This window comes from Onychostoma macrolepis, chromosome 19, assembly GCF_012432095.1.
Source record: "Onychostoma macrolepis isolate SWU-2019 chromosome 19, ASM1243209v1, whole genome shotgun sequence".
NCBI classification, from domain to species: domain Eukaryota; kingdom Metazoa; phylum Chordata; class Actinopteri; order Cypriniformes; family Cyprinidae; genus Onychostoma; species Onychostoma macrolepis.
This window is the reverse complement of record NC_081173.1, coordinates 13,404,733-13,423,775: the sequence shown is the minus strand read 5'-3', so window position 1 is coordinate 13,423,775 and position 19,043 is coordinate 13,404,733. Positions and strand designations below refer to the sequence as shown.

Below are 19,043 nucleotides of genomic sequence, written 5' to 3'. Positions count from 1 at the left end.
TTTAGTAATATGCATTGCTAAGAACTTCATTTGGACAACTTTAAAGGCAATTTTCTCAATATTTAGATTTTTTTGCAACCTCAGATTCCAGATTTTCAAATGGCTGTATCTCGGCCAAATATTGTCCGATCCTAACAAACCATACATCTATGGAAAGCTTATTTATTCAGCTTTCAGAGAAAAATTGACACTTAAGACTGGTTTTGTGGTCCAGGGTCACATTTGAGAATCAAGATATTTCATGATAGGCTTATGTTAACACGTTTAGGAATATTTTTAATAAAAAAAGGAGAATTTAAATAAATAAGAAGCCTGCTACTGTGCGTCACACGACAATAAATGCATGACTTTCCTGATAGCCATTGACTTCCGTAGTATGGATTTAAATAAATAAATGCAACATTTGGTTATTAATATTCTATTATCAATACCATTACTACTACTACTACTAATAATTCATTAAATAAAATCTTTTTGAATTGTACATATGTCATACAGCAATGTTTGCTATATAAATATTTAATGATTTAATAAAAAAAAAAGAAAAAAAAGAAAATGGGATAAAGTATGATTTAATGTGATCATATATTTATCACATCCACATACTATTTATTATAATGCAATTAAAAGAAAGGGGGGAAAAAAAACTGATTGACATTCCTAAATAAAACATATGTAGCTCACCTACAAAACTGTCATATAGCTTTGGAGGACTGTGATTATACATTTTGTAATTATCATGTAAATGGAGTATTCTCAGTTGAAGACTCTTATGTGGTTGTCACTGCAGTGATGATCTTTCACTGTAATCAAAAACTGCATTGTTCTTTTTTTCCTCCGTTATTTCTGTATCACCATAACCACTTATGTCTCATATGAATCAGATAGGTGGGCTTCTTTGGAATTCTTTGTTTACGTTATTCTTGATTGCATGCAGTTTTTAGGGTAAAGCAGTCATTTTATAATGAGGTCATTGGCAGACGTCCACATTGATGTTATACACATAGCTGGTCAAATCTTACACCTTATAATTTCCTTTGAGCAAATTTCTAAATTTTCTTGTTGCTTCCTGCTATTTGCTGCACTCTCTGGGTATCTGCTGAGAGTACGGGAACAGCCTGTTCTTTTTTATTTCCTTTTCACATTCTATTTCCCGCTTCACCATTATACCTTTAGCACATGTGGCGAGGGTCATCAAAGCAGCCTGTGATCGTTTAACCTTGCTGGAATGAGGGCCATGGGACGGGAAGGATATCATGCAAGAGCAGCTACTAATTTTCAGTTTTCAGAGGCTGTGTCTGATTGGAAACGAGAACACCAGAGCTTTCATCCTGGCCCTCTTTCAGAATTGCACCGCACATGGGGGACTTTGGCACATTTCATAAATTACAAACCAATATTTGCTGTCAGATCCACAATAAGCCTCCAGGCCCTGAGTTTTTTTTAATGCATTTTATCCACTGCAGAAACATAAGACGAATGTGAAGCAGTGTTCATCCCCCCCCCCCCCCAACATGATTAAAACAATAAGAGACACTTAATTAAGTTGAAGATTCACTTTGAACCCCTGCCTGCGGGACAAGATGCACCCCTAAATTATTGCATCTCAGATTTTCAGATTTTGAAGCATCATTTTTCAGAAAGTCAGTGCAGACAATGCTAGTTTTAAGCTAAATCCATACATAAGTACATGATATAGCAATTCATTAATTTAATTAATAACAACAAATCACTTATATCTATATTTGCTGAGAAAATCCACCAAACAGTAAAGATCACTGTCGTATTTCCATTGTCTTTATACAACATACAGTATATGTACATATATTCCAATCCAAATTGCTAACAATAGCAGGGACACTTACCGTATCCTCAAGGCAACTGTCTGTAAAGAAGTTAGATGACGTCAAGGTTTGCTGGTCAATCATACCACATGTCAGCATGTTACATTGCTCTGAGGCTAATGGACATCCGAGCATCTTTGACGCTCCATTAAGAACAGGGCATCATAACTAATGACAAACACTCCGGTATTATTAATTTTTTATTTACGATCTCTGCCATAAAAAAGAAAAGAAAAATAACACACAGTAAGCGGGCATGCCAGGGGCATATCCTCTTCTGCTCTACACTAGAGGATTCACGTTTAAAATGTCACTTTAAGATTCTTATTTTCTCACTCATTTTTGTTTCCTACGCATTTTCTGCATTTATATAACTCATAAATGGAGCTCCAAAGAGAAGTTGAATGGTGGTGTGCTGAGGGAACTGTTCATGTCAATGTTTTCATAATATTTTACTTTTGTCAGTATTTTGAAATATTGCAATTTGTTAAAAAAAAAAAAAAACATCTATTTGACTGTATTTTAAACTCATTTATACCTGTGATGGCAAGGCTGAATTTTCAGCACCATTGCTCCAGTCTTCAGTGTCACATGATCCTTCAGAATCGTTTTAATATGCTGATTTGGTGCTCAAGAAACATTATTAACAGTGTTGAAAACAGTTGTGCTGCTTAATATTTTATATGTGCGTATGCAGATCTGTATCACAGCTTGTGTTTCTGGATATGAATTGTTATACACACTGAGATATGGCTGAATACAGATGGAGCGTAGCCTATTGCCGACCCCAGGTGCATGCTGGGGGGAAAAAAAGAATTCTTAACTCGTATGATGGGTAAAGATGAATGGATTTATTTGCACTCGTGCCTTCCTGCGTTATTAGTAATCATTCATTAGGAAGTCAATGACTTCCATCTGTGTTCTCAGTTTAAAAAAAATCAAAGTGACATGAATAAATCATAAGAAATTTGAAATGGGTAAATAACAAATGCCGCCCCTTATGAAAGTGCACATGTCAGCTCTCAGAGACAGTTTGTTTGTCACCAAGCAGAAGACAGCTGTAAGAAAGTGTTAGCTGGGACTCTTAAGGAATCACGCATACAAACACTCCCACAGGGATGACTTGCTGCATAACATTTGTCAGCTCAGGAGACACTTTCTCTCACAATCCTCGTGCCTTAACTGATTGATATGGTCAGAAGTAAATTCAGGGCGTAAATCCCAAGATAAAGGTTAGTGATTCAGTCCAGGTAGAGGCCTGTCACCTGTCCAGAACTGGAAAAATGTTTCATTCTCTGGCAGTCTGTGGAGGTTGGAAGGCATCAAGGCACATCTGAATGTTAATACATCCTCTGCTCTGTTAAAGTGATGTGGGCATTAGAGTCACACCTTTTTAAATCAAATATTTGTGTGTAGCATGTAAGAAATACTGCTGCTGCACATATAAAATATATAGTGTAACCCTGCATATATAGCATACATGTAATTACACCGTAGCAGATCTATACAGATGGAGCTGGGGATGGTGGAGGGTTTCTGAAACACACTGCAACTGCTACAGCAAGCATTGTCCAAGTATTTTAATGTTGAGCCTGCGCTATCTAGAGTTTCATGGCAGAACTTTGTGTATGTTTCCATAATCAGAACAGAAAATGTGCATAAAGGTCTGTCTAGGTATCTCACTCTATTGTTCCCTGTAGCACTCTCACTCTCTCTCTCTCTCTCTCTCTCTCAGTAGTGGCCGCTTTCTTTTGCTTTGGCCTTGTGATTCTAAATGAGCCCTGACACACTGAGACAGGTGAGGGTATAAAGGAACAAAGTGAAAAAAAGACAATTCATTAGGAGAGCAAGCCATTCACAGATGCCATTGGGGCGCGGGGGGGGGGTTGCATGAATATGCTTTGCTGTCAGAAAGACACAAAGGAGTTGTTCATGTTATGTGTATGTGTGTGTGATTATGGAAAATCTTTTGATTCCAGCAGATGTGACATAGAGATGGTGACAGACCATATATATCACCGTTTCCAAAACAAAAATATTAATCAGCACAACCGTTGATAATAATAAGAAATATTTCTTGAGCAGCAAACTAACATATAAGAATCATTTGAATGGAGTGATGGCTACTGAAAATGCAGCTTTGCCATCAAATGAATATACTATAAAAATTCATTAATTACAAATTAAAATATTGAAAATAATGTTTTAACAAATATTTGTGTGCTATGCATTTCTATGTGTATTACAACATTTGTTTATTATAGCAAGAGAAAGGAAAATGAGAGAGTAATGTAATGAATGACAAAATAATTAGTATAGGCAAAAATTATATATGGTCAACATGGGGTACAAGGATACTGACCTTACATTTGACCTTTCTTTCCCATTAAAACCCTGATGGAAACACGTTTGTTTTTGCAAAAATGGACCCTGTCCCGAGGTATTTGCTGTCTCATGCTTATTTTTCTTTTTTCAGAAATTGACCAGGGTGGATGCGGAGACCCTGGAATCCCAGCCTATGGCAAGAGAGAAGGCACAGGCTTCCGACATGGAGACAAGCTATATTTTGAGTGCCTTCCAGCCTTTGAGCTGGTAGGAAAAAAGAATATTACCTGCCAGAAAAATAATCAGTGGTCAGCCAAGAAGCCAAGCTGTGTGTGTAAGTGACAGACCTTACCCAAAATGCATTACTTTCCACACCCACATGATCACACCTGGGAGGATAGTGCACCATTATTACTGTCTGGGCACGTCAGAAAGTGAATCTAATGGCAGTGTCTTTAGCACAGTATGTCCCCGCCGAAACTTCCTCGCACCGGCTGAGCCATTAAATCATTATCTATAACTCAAGTTCAAGCCAAAGCGACAGTTCATTCAGTGCATTTAGTTCATTTATTTACTGTTTTAGGGTCTTATAATGAAGTTAACGAATTTAACTGAACTGGAAAAAAATCTTGTTTGAGAAGCAGGAAAATATAAAGAGACATGTTTGTTTGTAAAAATTCAGTCAGTTGATTTTTCTTGTTTGCCACCGCTAAGTAGGGTTTTGCTTGAATTGAGTGTCATAACAAACAATGTTGTTTGGCAGTTAATGCTTGTCCAACTTGTTTTGATATTATTGTTCTTTCTCTATTATTTGGATTCATGTATACTGTCAATTTGCCCCAGACTGCAGTCATTTGTCTCTGTAATGGCTACCATCCTATTATATCAATGGAATTGCAGTTGACTCACAACTTTGTTTTCTGCTATTTTATGACATTATTATTAGCTCAGACAGCAAAGTCATTCATACGAGGTGGAACCGAAACGATTCGTCTTCAGTCCACCACTGAGCTCATTTTCATTCTCCCCATGGCTATTTAGTGATGCTTATTGCCCTCTCAGCTTTGTCCCAAATCCTGAAAATGAGTTAATGCCTGCGGATATTCCCAGCAGATAAACACTCTCTTTCTCTGCAGCATCTTCAGTCTTATTATCTTCTGCAATAGGCAAGATCACAGTACACCGGGGCGTCTTGCACCTAATATTTTTATTCACTATTATTTTAGCCACTCACTTGGTGTGCTTTATATGTGAGTAAGAAAAAAAAACTGTTTTAAAAAAATATACAATTGTTCTTTTTTGACAGAAGGGTCTGTTTATTTACCAGGGTGAGGGATTCAAGTTCAATCTTCAATTGATCAGACAAACTGTTAGTCCCGCCATTGGTTGAGCCAATGTTGCTGTGTCAGGTTCAACAAATGGATAGATAAATGTTTCCACAAAGCCACAGTCTTTATACTTTTCAGGGGAAATTAACATATGAATGGCTTGCTTCTGGTAGTCGTGTCTCCTATTGTTTAGGAGAACCTAGTAACAAAAATACGTGATGTACACTCTTAAAAATGAAGGTTCTTTAATGACATCCTTGGTTCCATGTAGAACCTTTAACATCCATAGGGAACTTATGTTGCATTATAAATGCTCTTTATAATGGAACAAACGGTTCTTTAGATTATTAAAATATTCTTCACGTTAAGAAAAAAAACGGTTATTTTAAGAACTATTGAGGAAGCAAAAATAGTTCTTCTATGGCATCACTGCAAAAAAAAAAAACCCTTTTGTTACCTAAAAAAGTGAACATTTCAGAAAATGTCTGTTGTCAAGGTCTGAGAGGTCTTACAGTTATAGATGCTGCTATCACACTGTGCACATCCTCCAAGCTGTAATATTTCCTCTCCTGTCTTGCTGCATTGTTTAAGCAACAACAAATGACCTCCTTATGCATTGTGAATTGATTTTAGCTTCAGTAGCAGTTTTAATCTCAAGTTTGCCTCACAGTTTGACGCACGGCGCCTCCTGTGCTTAACTATTGCTTGTTTTATCTCTTTGTCCTTTATTCAGTTTCGTGTTTCTTCAACTTCACAACTCCTTCTGGGGTCCTGTTATCACCAAACTACCCTCAGGAGTATGGAAACAACATGCACTGCGTGTGGCTGATCATCGCCAAACCCGAGAGCCGCATCAACCTGGCCTTCAATGACCTGAGCATGGAGAAACAGTTTGACTTTCTGTCTATTAAAGACGGCGGCAAGGCAGAATCACCAATTCTGGGCACCTTTTCTGGAGATGTGCTGCCATCACCCATCACTACCAGCGGCCACGTGGCCCGACTGGAGTTTCTGACTGATCACACGTACACAGAACGTGGCTTCAACATCACTTTCACCAGTACGTTTTAAAGACAGCTCTAGATTCATGACTTTTTATTTTCTGTGGTAAAAATGAATAATTAATTCAAGTTATTTTGGGCAAACCTGTTCATACTTTTAAGTCTAACGTCACATTGAAGTTAGAGACCAAAAAGTCAATGTATAATAGATAACAATAGCATTCAGATGTTTTGTCAGTGGTGGCATGCACCAAATTTGAAAAGTTGTCGCGAGTTAAAAAAAGCTCAGAAGTTGTCTTGTTATATGAGACGGATTAAGAAAGTTTTATTTCCCCTCAGGAGAGAATTGTCTGTATTTCACGACTCAATATCTGTCGTCCTTCAGTAATCACAATTCACAGGGCATAGCGTATGGCAGCGGAGTTGATGGATGCATGAGTGTCCATGTGAGGAAGAACAACAAGAGCCGCAGATTTAATTTGAATTTATTTCCAAATACATATATAATTAAATAAAGCCACAGTTAATTGAAGCTGTCGGGAGGTGATCCCACATGGTTTGACTCCCCATGCGGTGTGTTTTTGGGGGAGTGGGAGGGATGCTCCAATCATTCATGTTAATTAAAAAGATGACAAACTCCATAGAAGGGCATGTTGGCACATGATGGTGATGGATTGCATGCACAATCGTTGCGTTTGAGACCCTTTTTGAGACAATATGTTCATCACAAAGAAGGAATTTGTGTCTAATGCATGTAGGGAAATGCAGTAAGAGCTTTAAAAATGTTAGTTTTACATTGAATGTGTCTATGACAGATGAAACTTTTATCCAAAATGATACATTTTGTCAGTTTTCTTGCGTTTCCCGGGAATCGAACCCATGACCTTGGCTTTGTTAGTGCTGTGCTGTACCCGGAATGAACTGATTTTCTGGAGAGATTTTGTCTGCTGGTAATACATCTTCTCTGAAGTCCTGTCGATGGGTACTGAGTAGCTTCAAGCTTCCCACTGAAGCAAGAAACTTAGGGAGGCACATAAATCAATATTTTGTTCTAACTAAAATGAATTAGTGTAGTTATACAGCTGAAACGATGAGCCGAAAAGGCTTCAGTTCAGTGGCCATATTGAGAACTCCCTCTTTAATTTAAATGGGGCCTTGTAGAAGTTGTCCATTCATGAAAACTAACAGTTTTTTTTTTTTTTTTTTTTACAAAATGCGGACTGGCACTGGACTAACAACAAACAAAACAAAAAAATACATGATTTAATACAATAAATAAAGTGCTGTTGTTTCTGTGTCCAGCTTTTTGGCCTTTTAGGTTGACGTTATCTTGCAGTTCTCTTCCATATTTCATATTCTTGCCTCATTGTTGTTGTTGTTGTTTTTTGTTTGTTTTTTTTCCTGCAGCTTTCCGGCACAACGAGTGTCCTGACCCTGGCGTTCCAGTAAATGGAAAGCGCTTTGGTGAGAGTCTACAGCTTGGCAGCTCCATCTCTTTCCTATGCGAGGAGGGGTTTATGAAGACCCACGGATCTCAGACCATCTCCTGCATTCTCAAAGATGGAAATGTTGTGTGGGACAATGCTGTGCCACGTTGTGAAGGTCTGTCCTCTTTCAAATAAATATGCACATTGCATAATTCACAAGTCGGCTTTTAATAAAAAACTAAATTATATACTCTAACTCTGTTTGCGCTGTACTGAACTTTTAGAAAGTTTGTTCAATTTGGTTTTTCATTAAGTACATTCGGAGAGAGACTGAAATGTTGGCGCTACTGAAATGTCAGTGGAACAAAAAGTCATAATCTTTACTTGCATAATGTGCTCCAGAAGTATTAACTGAATTCTTCCAAATGAAAAACACATCCTTTTTTTTTTTTTTTTTTAAATGCACTGCTGTGTACTACAAATCATTTTATGCCATTTAATGAGTAATGCCGTTTATAGATGCCCTTCAGTACACAGTTAAAGATGAGATCATCCACCTCAGCCATTGAACACATTCTGTTTTTAGATTTAGCATTTTAGGAAAAACACTTAAGTATTAGGGAGAGAAGACGGAATTGAATATGTTGTGGATAAAGCTGCGGACATGCAATACACCACAAAGAACAAGATACAACATTTGAAAATGTAACATCAACACTGCAATACTTCAAACCTGCAGATTCATACATTTTGTTCTTTTGAATTTAGTCAAGACGTCAATCTGTGATGTTTAGATCCTCTCTTGGTCAAATATTTTTTATGCTATTAATTAATTAATTAATTTGGCCTTAAAATTTGGCAACGAAATAATCTCGTCATCTTCTCCTCTTCTTTAGCTCCATGCGGTGGAAACTTGAAGGCATCTAGCGGCATCATTCTGTCCCCAGGCTGGCCTGAGCTTTATAAAGAGGCCCTCAATTGTGAGTGGATCATCGAGGCTCCGCCAGGATATCCTATTAAGATCATCTTTGACAAGTATGTACAAGACTTCGCTTTCTCTTTTCTGAACTGTCATGTTGTTCTCAATAAGCCTCCCTGTTTCATTTTCCCCTCCTAGCTTTCATTCTATTGGTTATCATCATTTTATAAATAGGTCACTAGCGCACTGCAGATGTTCACTATAGACTTGGAATAAAAGTATCTGGCTATTAATTTCCCAAGCTATCACAAGGATTTGTTCTGAATCAATACAAATATCTCTTACCTCTGCTTATATAGAATGGCTTTATCTACAGTTATACGTAATTGTTGAACATTTATTAATAAATGTATTATTTATTTTGTTTGTTTGGTTATGCTTTCTTTTCTTGTTTTATTCTTTTTTTGTTTTTCGTTTTATGTTTTCTATTTTATTTATTTAGCAGATGCTTTTATCCATATTTTCTTACAATTGGGCAATTCAATGCAATTTAACAGGCAAGTTATTTATGCTGAGGCAAGTTTCAAACATCTTCCAGGGGAGGAATAAGAAATAGTAAAAGCATAGAAGAATTATTATTGATTGGTTGATTGATTGCCAAATTGCATTGTTTTGTCTTATTGACGGAGTCCCTAGAATTCGTTTGTGGCTCACCTGTGATTGATGTAGTCTCATCCACTGATTCTCCTGCTACGTAACTGTTGTGTGTCATAGAGTTCTTCTTCCACTGGTCCCCGAGGTTTCTTCATTTACTGTATGTGTGCATGTTTAGTGTGAATGTTCCATCAGTGAATTCCACAGTGAATCTACCATCAATTGTTGTTGGGATTTTTTTTTTTTAAAGGTGAGGGACAGCTGATGTTTTCCATCTGACTTTGAGTACAGAAGCAGCAGGGCTTTAGTGGGCCGCTGCTGCAGGAAACTCAAACAACACACGTTGCTTTGGAGTGAGCTGAGTTTTCAGTTTGAATGATGTAGTATCTCTTTTCTAGCTGTAAATATGTGATATACTGCAGGAACACAAGCGAACAGGACTGTGATGAATCCATGTAGCCTCACTTTGTGGCGAAGCTTCCATGCTGATGCATAGCACTGTTCTGATCCACAGATTCCGGACAGAGGTTAACTACGATGTTTTTGAGGTACGGGACGGACGCTATCCTTCTTCCCCACTGATTGGCAGTTATCAGGGTACACAGGTCCCGCAGTTCCTCATCAGCACCTCCAACTTCCTGTACCTGCTCTTCACCACAGACAAGAGTCACTCCGACATTGGCTTCCGCATCCGATATGAAAGTATGATGATCTACTGTTGTATTTATTATTATTATTATTATTACTATTATATATTACTGTTTTGATCTGAAAAGGGTCATTTTGGTAACATATTTATTTCTATAATATACGTATGCTGTAATTCAAATAATGTTTACCACAGACCTTATTTTACTTATAAATACTTACTTATGTACTTGCTTAGAGAATGCACATGGTAAAATATCACAAAACTATAAATTGCATTGTTCAAAAAAAAATATATATATATAAATGTAATTCATATTCAGAGTGTCCTACAATGCTTAGAATTTAGTAAAAGCGTGCTTGTTAGATAAGGCTTGATATTATCTTCTCTCCAATGCATTTCATGGCTGCAATTGCAAGGATCTGATAGCACAGATACCTGTGAATACTAGCAGCTATGAAGGCATCATTATAAATAATAGTCACATGCTCTTTAATATGCAGTGATTTTAATCAGGTCCTGTAATTATGATATAATAGGATGGTGATTATGTTGCGAGATGATTTCAGTCATGCGCGAACACATGACACAAGCAACTGTACACGCATTCATACACACGAGGCTGTAGAATTAGCTCAGTCACAGTTTTGTGAACTGAAAGAATGGCTTTCGTGCTGTTATGACTCATGTTTGTAACCTTTTCTTGATGTTTCTCTATAAATCTCAGTTCATCTTAAATTATTGAGTACATCAACTCGAGCAGAAAGCGCTGTCGAAGACTTGGTATTACTTGCGTCTACAAGAATGATACGACTTTTGAATGATCCGAATAGGCAGACCATTCCATAAATGCACCAGTTGAGATGCACCAATATTAAAAGTCTGACCAACATGGATAAGCTGATAATTATTTTAAGTTATGGCCGATAACTAATAAAAGGACCATGTTAAAATGCTATTCTGTTTTGTTAGAATAAATTAAAAATAAAACACTAAAATCACTCATTTTAGATGTGGATTTATAAGAATATAATGTACAACATGAAAAATGGATTTTGAGATTTGCAAGATTGCATTTAACAGTGTTATTCAATTATTGATGTTTTTAAAAATTAAATGAGCATTAGGTGACACCAAGGAAATCTAAATGTAAAACGGGAAAAATATATGTAAATGTTCATCATGTACAGTATATTGTATATGTGTGTGTGTGTATATTATTTATATATATATATATATAAATGTAATTCATATTCAGAGTGTCCTACAATGCTTAGAATTTAGTAAAAGCGTGCTTGTTAGATAAGGCTTGATATTATCTTCTCTCCAATGCATTTCATGGCTGCAATTGCAAGGATCTGATAGCACAGATACCTGTGAATACTAGCAGCTATGAAGGCATCATTATAAATAATAGTCACATGCTCTTTAATATGCAGTGATTTTAATCAGGTCCTGTAATTATGATATAATAGGATGGTGATTATGTTGCGAGATGATTTCAGTCATGCGCGAACACATGACACAAGCAACTGTACACGCATTCATACACACGAGGCTGTAGAATTAGCTCAGTCACAGTTTTGTGAACTGAAAGAATGGCTTTCGTGCTGTTATGACTCATGTTTGTAACCTTTTCTTGATGTTTCTCTATAAATCTCAGTTCATCTTAAATTATTGAGTACATCAACTCGAGCAGAAAGCGCTGTCGAAGACTTGGTATTACTTGCGTCTACAAGAATGATACGACTTTTGAATGATCCGAATAGGCAGACCATTCCATAAATGCACCAGTTGAGATGCACCAATATTAAAAGTCTGACCAACATGGATAAGCTGATAATTATTTTAAGTTATGGCCGATAACTAATAAAAGGACCATGTTAAAATGCTATTCTGTTTTGTTAGAATAAATTAAAAATAAAACACTAAAATCACTCATTTTAGATGTGGATTTATAAGAATATAATGTACAACATGAAAAATGGATTTTGAGATTTGCAAGATTGCATTTAACAGTGTTATTCAATTATTGATGTTTTTAAAAATTAAATGAGCATTAGGTGACACCAAGGGAAATCTAAATGTAAAACGGGGAAAAATATATGTAAATGTTCATCATGTACAGTATATTGTATATGTGTGTGTGTGTATATTATTTATATATATATATAAAATCATAACACATTAATTTGTACACTATTAGTATTAATAGTATATAAGCTGCCCTGATACCAAGTTTCTAATGCATTTAGAATAAACTTCTGCCCTGAAAATCATTGGTTGTTTTCCACAATAATATTTGTGTATTTTTTCTTCAAGCCTTGCAGCTCCAGTCGGACCATTGTGTTGATCCTGGAATCCCAGTCAATGGTCAGCGGCACGGCAATGATTTCTATGTGGGGGCGCTGGTGACGTTTAGTTGCGAAGCAGGATACACCCTCAGTGACCACGAGCCCCTTGAGTGTGAGCCTAACTTCCAATGGAGTCGCCCTCTGCCCAGCTGTGATGGTACGGTCCACTCTTTACCTACAAAAATGGTCACCGCCAGGGAAAAGGACACATTAGAGATAGGTCATTTATTCAAGCGATGTAATCGCTCCCAGACTGGAAAGGCCTTTACGGTTTGAAGCTACCCTTTCCGCTCCCTTCTCCTATTCCACAAGGCTTTGAATATTTAAGACCATTATTGATTTTTCCCCTTGGGTAATGATAGGAATAATTTGCCTCCATATGTTGATGTCCTTCAAAAGGGCACTTCCTGTAAAGTTTGTTTCAGTAGGACTGCGCTCAGCGTTTTGACAAATAGCCTTTATCTTTTTCTCTTTCCTCTAGCACTTTGTGGTGGGTTTATTCAGGGGAACAGCGGCACTATTCTATCCCCTGGGTTTCCTGACTTCTACCCCCATAACCTCAACTGTACGTGGATGATTGAGACTTCACATGGTAAAGGTGAGGCCACTTTTTGAAGCTGCTTCTTTCTTTGACAGGAATAGACAGTGTTTTTAAATTAAACACAAACAATAATGTTTCCATGAACACACATTGCAAACAGTACAAGATGGAAAAAGTATGGATTTAATAAGTGGTTGACTTTTTGGCAGCTGTAACCTCTTCCAAATGGTTTCTGTAATTGTAGATCAGACCTGAACAATAGTCAAGAGGAATTTGCACCATTTCACTCTCTAATGAAATCATACCAAATGTGTTTGAGGTCAGGACTACATTTAAATCATGATGGACCACCATATTTGAATTTCAAAGTCTTTTTTGCACTCTAGTTTAACCTGTCAACTGTGGAACATCCACATGCTCTTATGGACTTGACAAATGCAGCAATGCTTCTCCTTCCATTGTTCTTGTTTAGCGTTTCATGCATCATAATCACCTTGACAGAAACGTTAGCATGTTCCAGATATTTCTGCAAGTCTTTAGCTGACACTCTAGGATTCTTCTTGCAAGACGCCCACTCTTAGGAAGAGAAGCCGAGCTCGTCTTACCATCGACTGATAAACATCAAGGCTTTCAGAGAGGCTTTTCGAACCCTTTCTAGCTTTATGCAAGTCAACAATCCTTAATCTTTGGCATTCGGAGACCTCTTTTGTTGGAGATGCAGTTCACATGAGGCAGTGCTTCTTTTAAATAGAAAACTCCAAAATTGAGCAATTCTTTTTTTATAGTACAGAGCAGCTTTGACTAACATCTTCAATCTCACCTCACTGATTGAACACAGCTGATGCTAACTTTTGGAGAAATCATTAGCCTAGGGATTCACATACTTTTTCCACTTTGCACTGTGAGTGTTTACATGGTGTGTCATTGTTTGTGCCTTTTCTCTGTTGATAAGGTTGAAGCTTTTGTGAACTCTTAAACAGTTTATCTATATCCAGTGTTTTTCTCCACCTCTCAATCTCCGCAGGTGTCCAGTTTACCTTTCACACTTTTCACTTGGAGAGTCCACACGACCACCTTTTAGTCACAGAAAATGGTAGTTTCTCTCAACCCCTGTGGAGATTGACCGGGTCTACACTGCCGCCCCCTCTCAGCGCTGGACTTTTTGGCAACTACACCGCTCAGATCCGTTTCCTCTCTGACTTTTCTGTGTCCTATGAGGGCTTTAACATCACTTTCTCAGGTAGAGACCTTTGCACAGCAGCTTAAACTACATGACATTTATAACAGAAGAAGCTACAAAATATCAATCCATCTTCTGTTCCCCTCAGAATATGATCTGGAGCCTTGCGAAGATCCCGGCGTCCCCCCCTTCAGCACTCGTAAGGGGCTGCAGTTCGGGGTGGGGGATGCACTAATCTTTTCCTGTTTTCCGGGGTACCGTCTCGAGGGGCCTGCGAGGGTGGTGTGTCTAGGGGGGCGTCGGCGGGTTTGGAGTTCCCCTCTGCCAAGGTGTGTTGGTAGGTGGTCACATGCTTTTCATTTTGCTTTGTTTGCAAATTATACAACATATTTCCCCTCATGTGCTCAGACATGCACACACACATGCTGAAACTTCAGCAGATATCTCAAAGTAAAAGACTAAAGACTAAAGCTGCACCATTTTTAGGAGTTCTGCTCAAAACCAGACAGGAAGAAAAAGGTTATGACTCACCATCTGAAAATAAAACCACAGCACAGCCCTAAATTTAGTCTAATGCTTAATCAGCATTAATGTAATGGTAGATATCAGCATATAAGTATCTTTGAGACCAGACTTCTTCAATTTAATTCATGCTGGAATGGCTTAGATGCTAAATTTAAAATGTAATTTGTTAACATTATGATTTTGACGTTTCGGTTGAAGCAAGTAATTAGGTATTATGTATTTCTGCAGCAATATCTGGCTTATCCATGCTTCATATTTGTTTACTGCTCTTGTGAAAGTAGGTCAGCTCATATGTAAACATATGTTTATGATTATTTGTCAACACCCTTGTATTTAAACTTATTTAAATAAATAGCATATGGTTTACTTCACTTAAGATCTGAAATAACTGTTTATGACAGTTATTTCTTCAAAAAATATCATCCAGAAAACACCCGATATTTTACTCAATGTTATTTAAGAAAAATTGTTGTTACAAGGGATGCATGACATATCAGTTATTGGCTGATATTGGAGATTTTTTTATTTATTTATCAGGGTATTCAATAATGCTTGCTTATTAACCCTTTTTACATTTAGACTGCCTTTGCTCTAACTTAAAATGAATCTTTAAATACACTAAATTAATAAAACTGTTAATTGTAATATTTAGAAAATCTCAGAATTTGTATATGTGATGCCTAAATTCACTTGTAGCATTTAAAACAATTGATGTATCAGTTATAATCCATAATATCACAACAATTATCAACTTACAGGTATAAGTAGGTATAGATTAAAATTTAATTTGTGTGGTTCAATATTCGACCAGAATTTTGGCAGAGAAATTGACTTGCACTCATTCACAAACACACCACCCCCCTGACTGCCGGCATGAGTGTATAAGTGTGCTTGTGTTTATACTGAGATCATGGGTTGTATGTCAGAGGTCATTTGACTTCTTACCTCCCTTGTTGCAGCTGAATGCGGATCGTCTGTAACCGGGAAACAAGGAGTTTTACTCTCTCCCAACTACCCTGGTTACTACGGTAACAACCATGAGTGCATCTACTCCATCCAAACCCAAACCGGTAAAGGGATCCAGCTCAGAGCGCGGGATTTCCGCCTGGAGGAGGACGACTTGCTTAAGGTCTTTGTGACTTAGTGTGTATTCGTGTTTATGTGTAATGTTGGTTTGTAAATTATATGATGACTGTATGTGACTGTTTTGAGTTTTTGGGTTTCAGGTGTATGATGGTAGCAGCAACAGTGCCAGACCGCTGGGCACCTTCACAGGCACAGAGATGATGGATGTCATTCTAAACAGCACGTCCAGCACCATGTGGCTGGAGTTCATTAGCAACAGTGATAATACCAGCAAAGGTTTCGAGCTGCACTTCACCAGTGAGTAGCACACTGACACCTTGCAGCCATAACACAGCAGTACGAGTGTATATATGTGTGTGTGTGTACACATAGATAGATAGATAAATTGATGGTTAGATGGATGGATACCTACCTACCAATCACAGGAGGACACACTTTTGAAGGACACACTATTTTTTTTTTCTTTCTCTCTGTCTTATTGCAGGTTTTGAGTTGGTGAAGTGTGAGGACCCAGGTGTGCCTCAGTTCGGTTTTAAACGGGAGGACAAAGGTCACTTCGCAGGCAGCACGGTGTCATATAGCTGTGATCCTGGCTACACTTTAAAGGGACCAGAGGTCTTGACATGTCTCAGAGGGGAGAGGAGAGCATGGGACAGCCCACTACCACTGTGTGTTGGTAAGGTGCTACTGAATACTCAACCTCATTCACATTCACACTTACACACACTTCTTTAGGCAGTTACTTTAGGGACAACATTTCTAACTTTGATACAATAACTCGAAATATATTGATATTCAATACCTCGGGGAAAGACTCGCACAACATTAAGGACTTTTTTATTTTTTTATTTTTTATTAAAAGATAAATATAGCAAGGCTAGAACATGACAGTGAGTTATATTTTTTAATTAATGAACTTACAATGTACACTTTTTATTTGTATTTTTTGTTTTGTTTTGTGTTTTTGGTTTTGTTTTGTTTTGATGGTGTAAGCATTATGGAGCACTGTAAACACATGTAATGTCTGTTTCATTCATACTGGAAACCGGAGGGTGCCCTTATGCAGGAAATCCAAATCTGCCTCACAGAAGTAATATAACTTATGGCATTCCAGGAAATCCTAATTACTGTATTTATCACAAACTTTAAATCTGCCACATGGTCTTGTATGATACACTCTGAGAATGTGCTTCATGAATATGATCCCCCAAGTCAGAGAGAGTTCTGTTAATTGGAGTGCTTATGATTTTTTCTTCATGTGTGCGTATCTTCTACCACCCACCCTTATACTCAGTCTGGGTTTTCCTCAATGTGAGTTTATCACAGACCCACTATTCAAAGTGTTCTGCAATGCCATTGAATTTTGAATTATGGTGCTTCCCCACCTGAGCCAATGGAGACCTTTAGGCAAAATTGAAATGCCCATATAGAGAGGAGAAATGGAACTGTAAAGGCATGAGCAAATATTTTTCATCCGCCACAACAGGAAACTAACTAGTACTGTAGAAAACAGAGGGTGGACAGTGAGAAATGAGAAGTTGGTGAGAATAAGAGAAAGGAGGGAGGGGAGGAGAGAGCAAGAGAGAATGAGAGAGCAAGAAATGTAGTTTTATGACTTACGAAGCAGGTCATCTCAGGAGTTGAAGAAGAAAGGTTTGTTTTATTGTGATTTATGGCTCTGCTGTCCACTATGGGAACATTCATCAGAACGAAATTCATATGAGATGATAAAAAAAAAAGCACAAAAAGAGTGAGAAAGACAGATGAAAAAAATAATAATAATAACTTGCTATATATAAATCTCAACGATAGATAGATAGATAGATAGATAGATAGATAGATAGATAGATCTTCGAATGTTTAAATGTTTGTCATTGAAAACAAGACAAAAATATTGATTAGAAAAGTGATTCATTGCAGTGAGATTCTCACACCACTTATTTTTCCCTTTTCTCGTACTTTTTTTCTCTTTTGCATTCAATTCATTTTTTCTAAAGATCTCAAGTAAAGATCAAAAGTTTGTCTCCATGTCTGCGATTATACCGTTCAGTATATGTGACAATGGCTTGAGAGGCTGAAGTGTGCATTTGAACACATTGCACTTGCATGCTGTGACATGTATATCTCACATGACAACAAACGCCAGCCACCGTGTAATTTGTGTCTTTGCTTGTCCGAGAATAAAGGAGAGATGTGTGGAAGGAAAGTGTCTGGAACAAATGTGTGAAGTGCCCTTCCACTGGCTTGATTGAAGTAAAGTTGTACTTCATAGCTGTACTTATGTACTGTTTTTGGGATCAATACTTGTGTTCTTAACATGTTCTATGGAAGGGAAAAAAACATACTTTTTTATTTCTTACTGTATAATTCTTCAAAGTTTCAAAGCTTCAAAGTGTCCAATCGGTCCTTTCATAAGAAAAAAAAAAAAAAAGAGCTAACAACCCAATCAAAAATCTAACTTCTATTTAAAAGACCCTGTGAAATCCTTTTTAATGTAAAATGTAATTGGCCTCAACTATAGTCATTTGTCATTGTGAAGAGATGTTTCATCAGCCACTTTAAGACCTTGAGTATTTGGCCTAAAGCAGTGTTTTAATTATAACCATCGCTGAACAGAGATGGGCATGACCAAAATGCCAATGTCTACAATGAACTATATAAAAAAAATTTATTCTATATCAGACAGTGAATAAATAAAATAAAATAATGCATACAATATCAGACAATAAATAAATAAAACAAAAAAAATAAAATAAAATCAGGAAACAGGTTGTGGGATATTCAAATTTCAAATGAACATATTTTGTGTGGTCGAGCAGAAAACGGATTACTCATTTGTTTTCATGGACAGTTTAACATTTTGTTAGTAAAATGATGTGTGTTGTAGATATATAGGCTTAGTCTATCAGGCATCTCCTCGAAATGAAACAAAATGAAATATAAAATAAAATAACTAAAAATAAAATAAAATGGGTAACACTTTACAATAAGGTGTCATTTGTTAACGTTAGTTAATGTATTAACTAACATGAACAATGTACACTGTATTACACTATTTATTCATCTTTGTTAATGTTAGTTAATGAAAATACAGTTGTTCATTGCTTATTCATGTTAGTTCACAGTGCATTAACTAATGTTAACAAACACTTGTGATTTTAATAATGCATTAGTAAATGCTGAAATGAACATTAACTAAGATTAATAAAT

The 19,043-nt window shown here is 37.0% G+C and overlaps 1 protein-coding gene across 1 annotated transcript in view; it reads left to right on the top strand.

Annotated features, from left to right (window-relative positions):
• The window catches only part of csmd2 (CUB and Sushi multiple domains 2), a 262,731-nt gene that overhangs the window by 135,567 nt on the left and 108,121 nt on the right, over nucleotides 1-19,043 (top strand). The window contains 12 exon segments of the mRNA XM_058752757.1: nucleotides 4,321-4,503; nucleotides 6,231-6,557; nucleotides 7,906-8,100; nucleotides 8,822-8,960; nucleotides 10,013-10,200; nucleotides 12,470-12,658; nucleotides 12,983-13,099; nucleotides 14,067-14,282; nucleotides 14,371-14,559; nucleotides 15,707-15,876; nucleotides 15,974-16,130; nucleotides 16,318-16,509. Of these exon segments, the coding sequence (XP_058608740.1) occupies nucleotides 4,321-4,503; nucleotides 6,231-6,557; nucleotides 7,906-8,100; nucleotides 8,822-8,960; nucleotides 10,013-10,200; nucleotides 12,470-12,658; nucleotides 12,983-13,099; nucleotides 14,067-14,282; nucleotides 14,371-14,559; nucleotides 15,707-15,876; nucleotides 15,974-16,130; nucleotides 16,318-16,509 (2,262 nt within the window).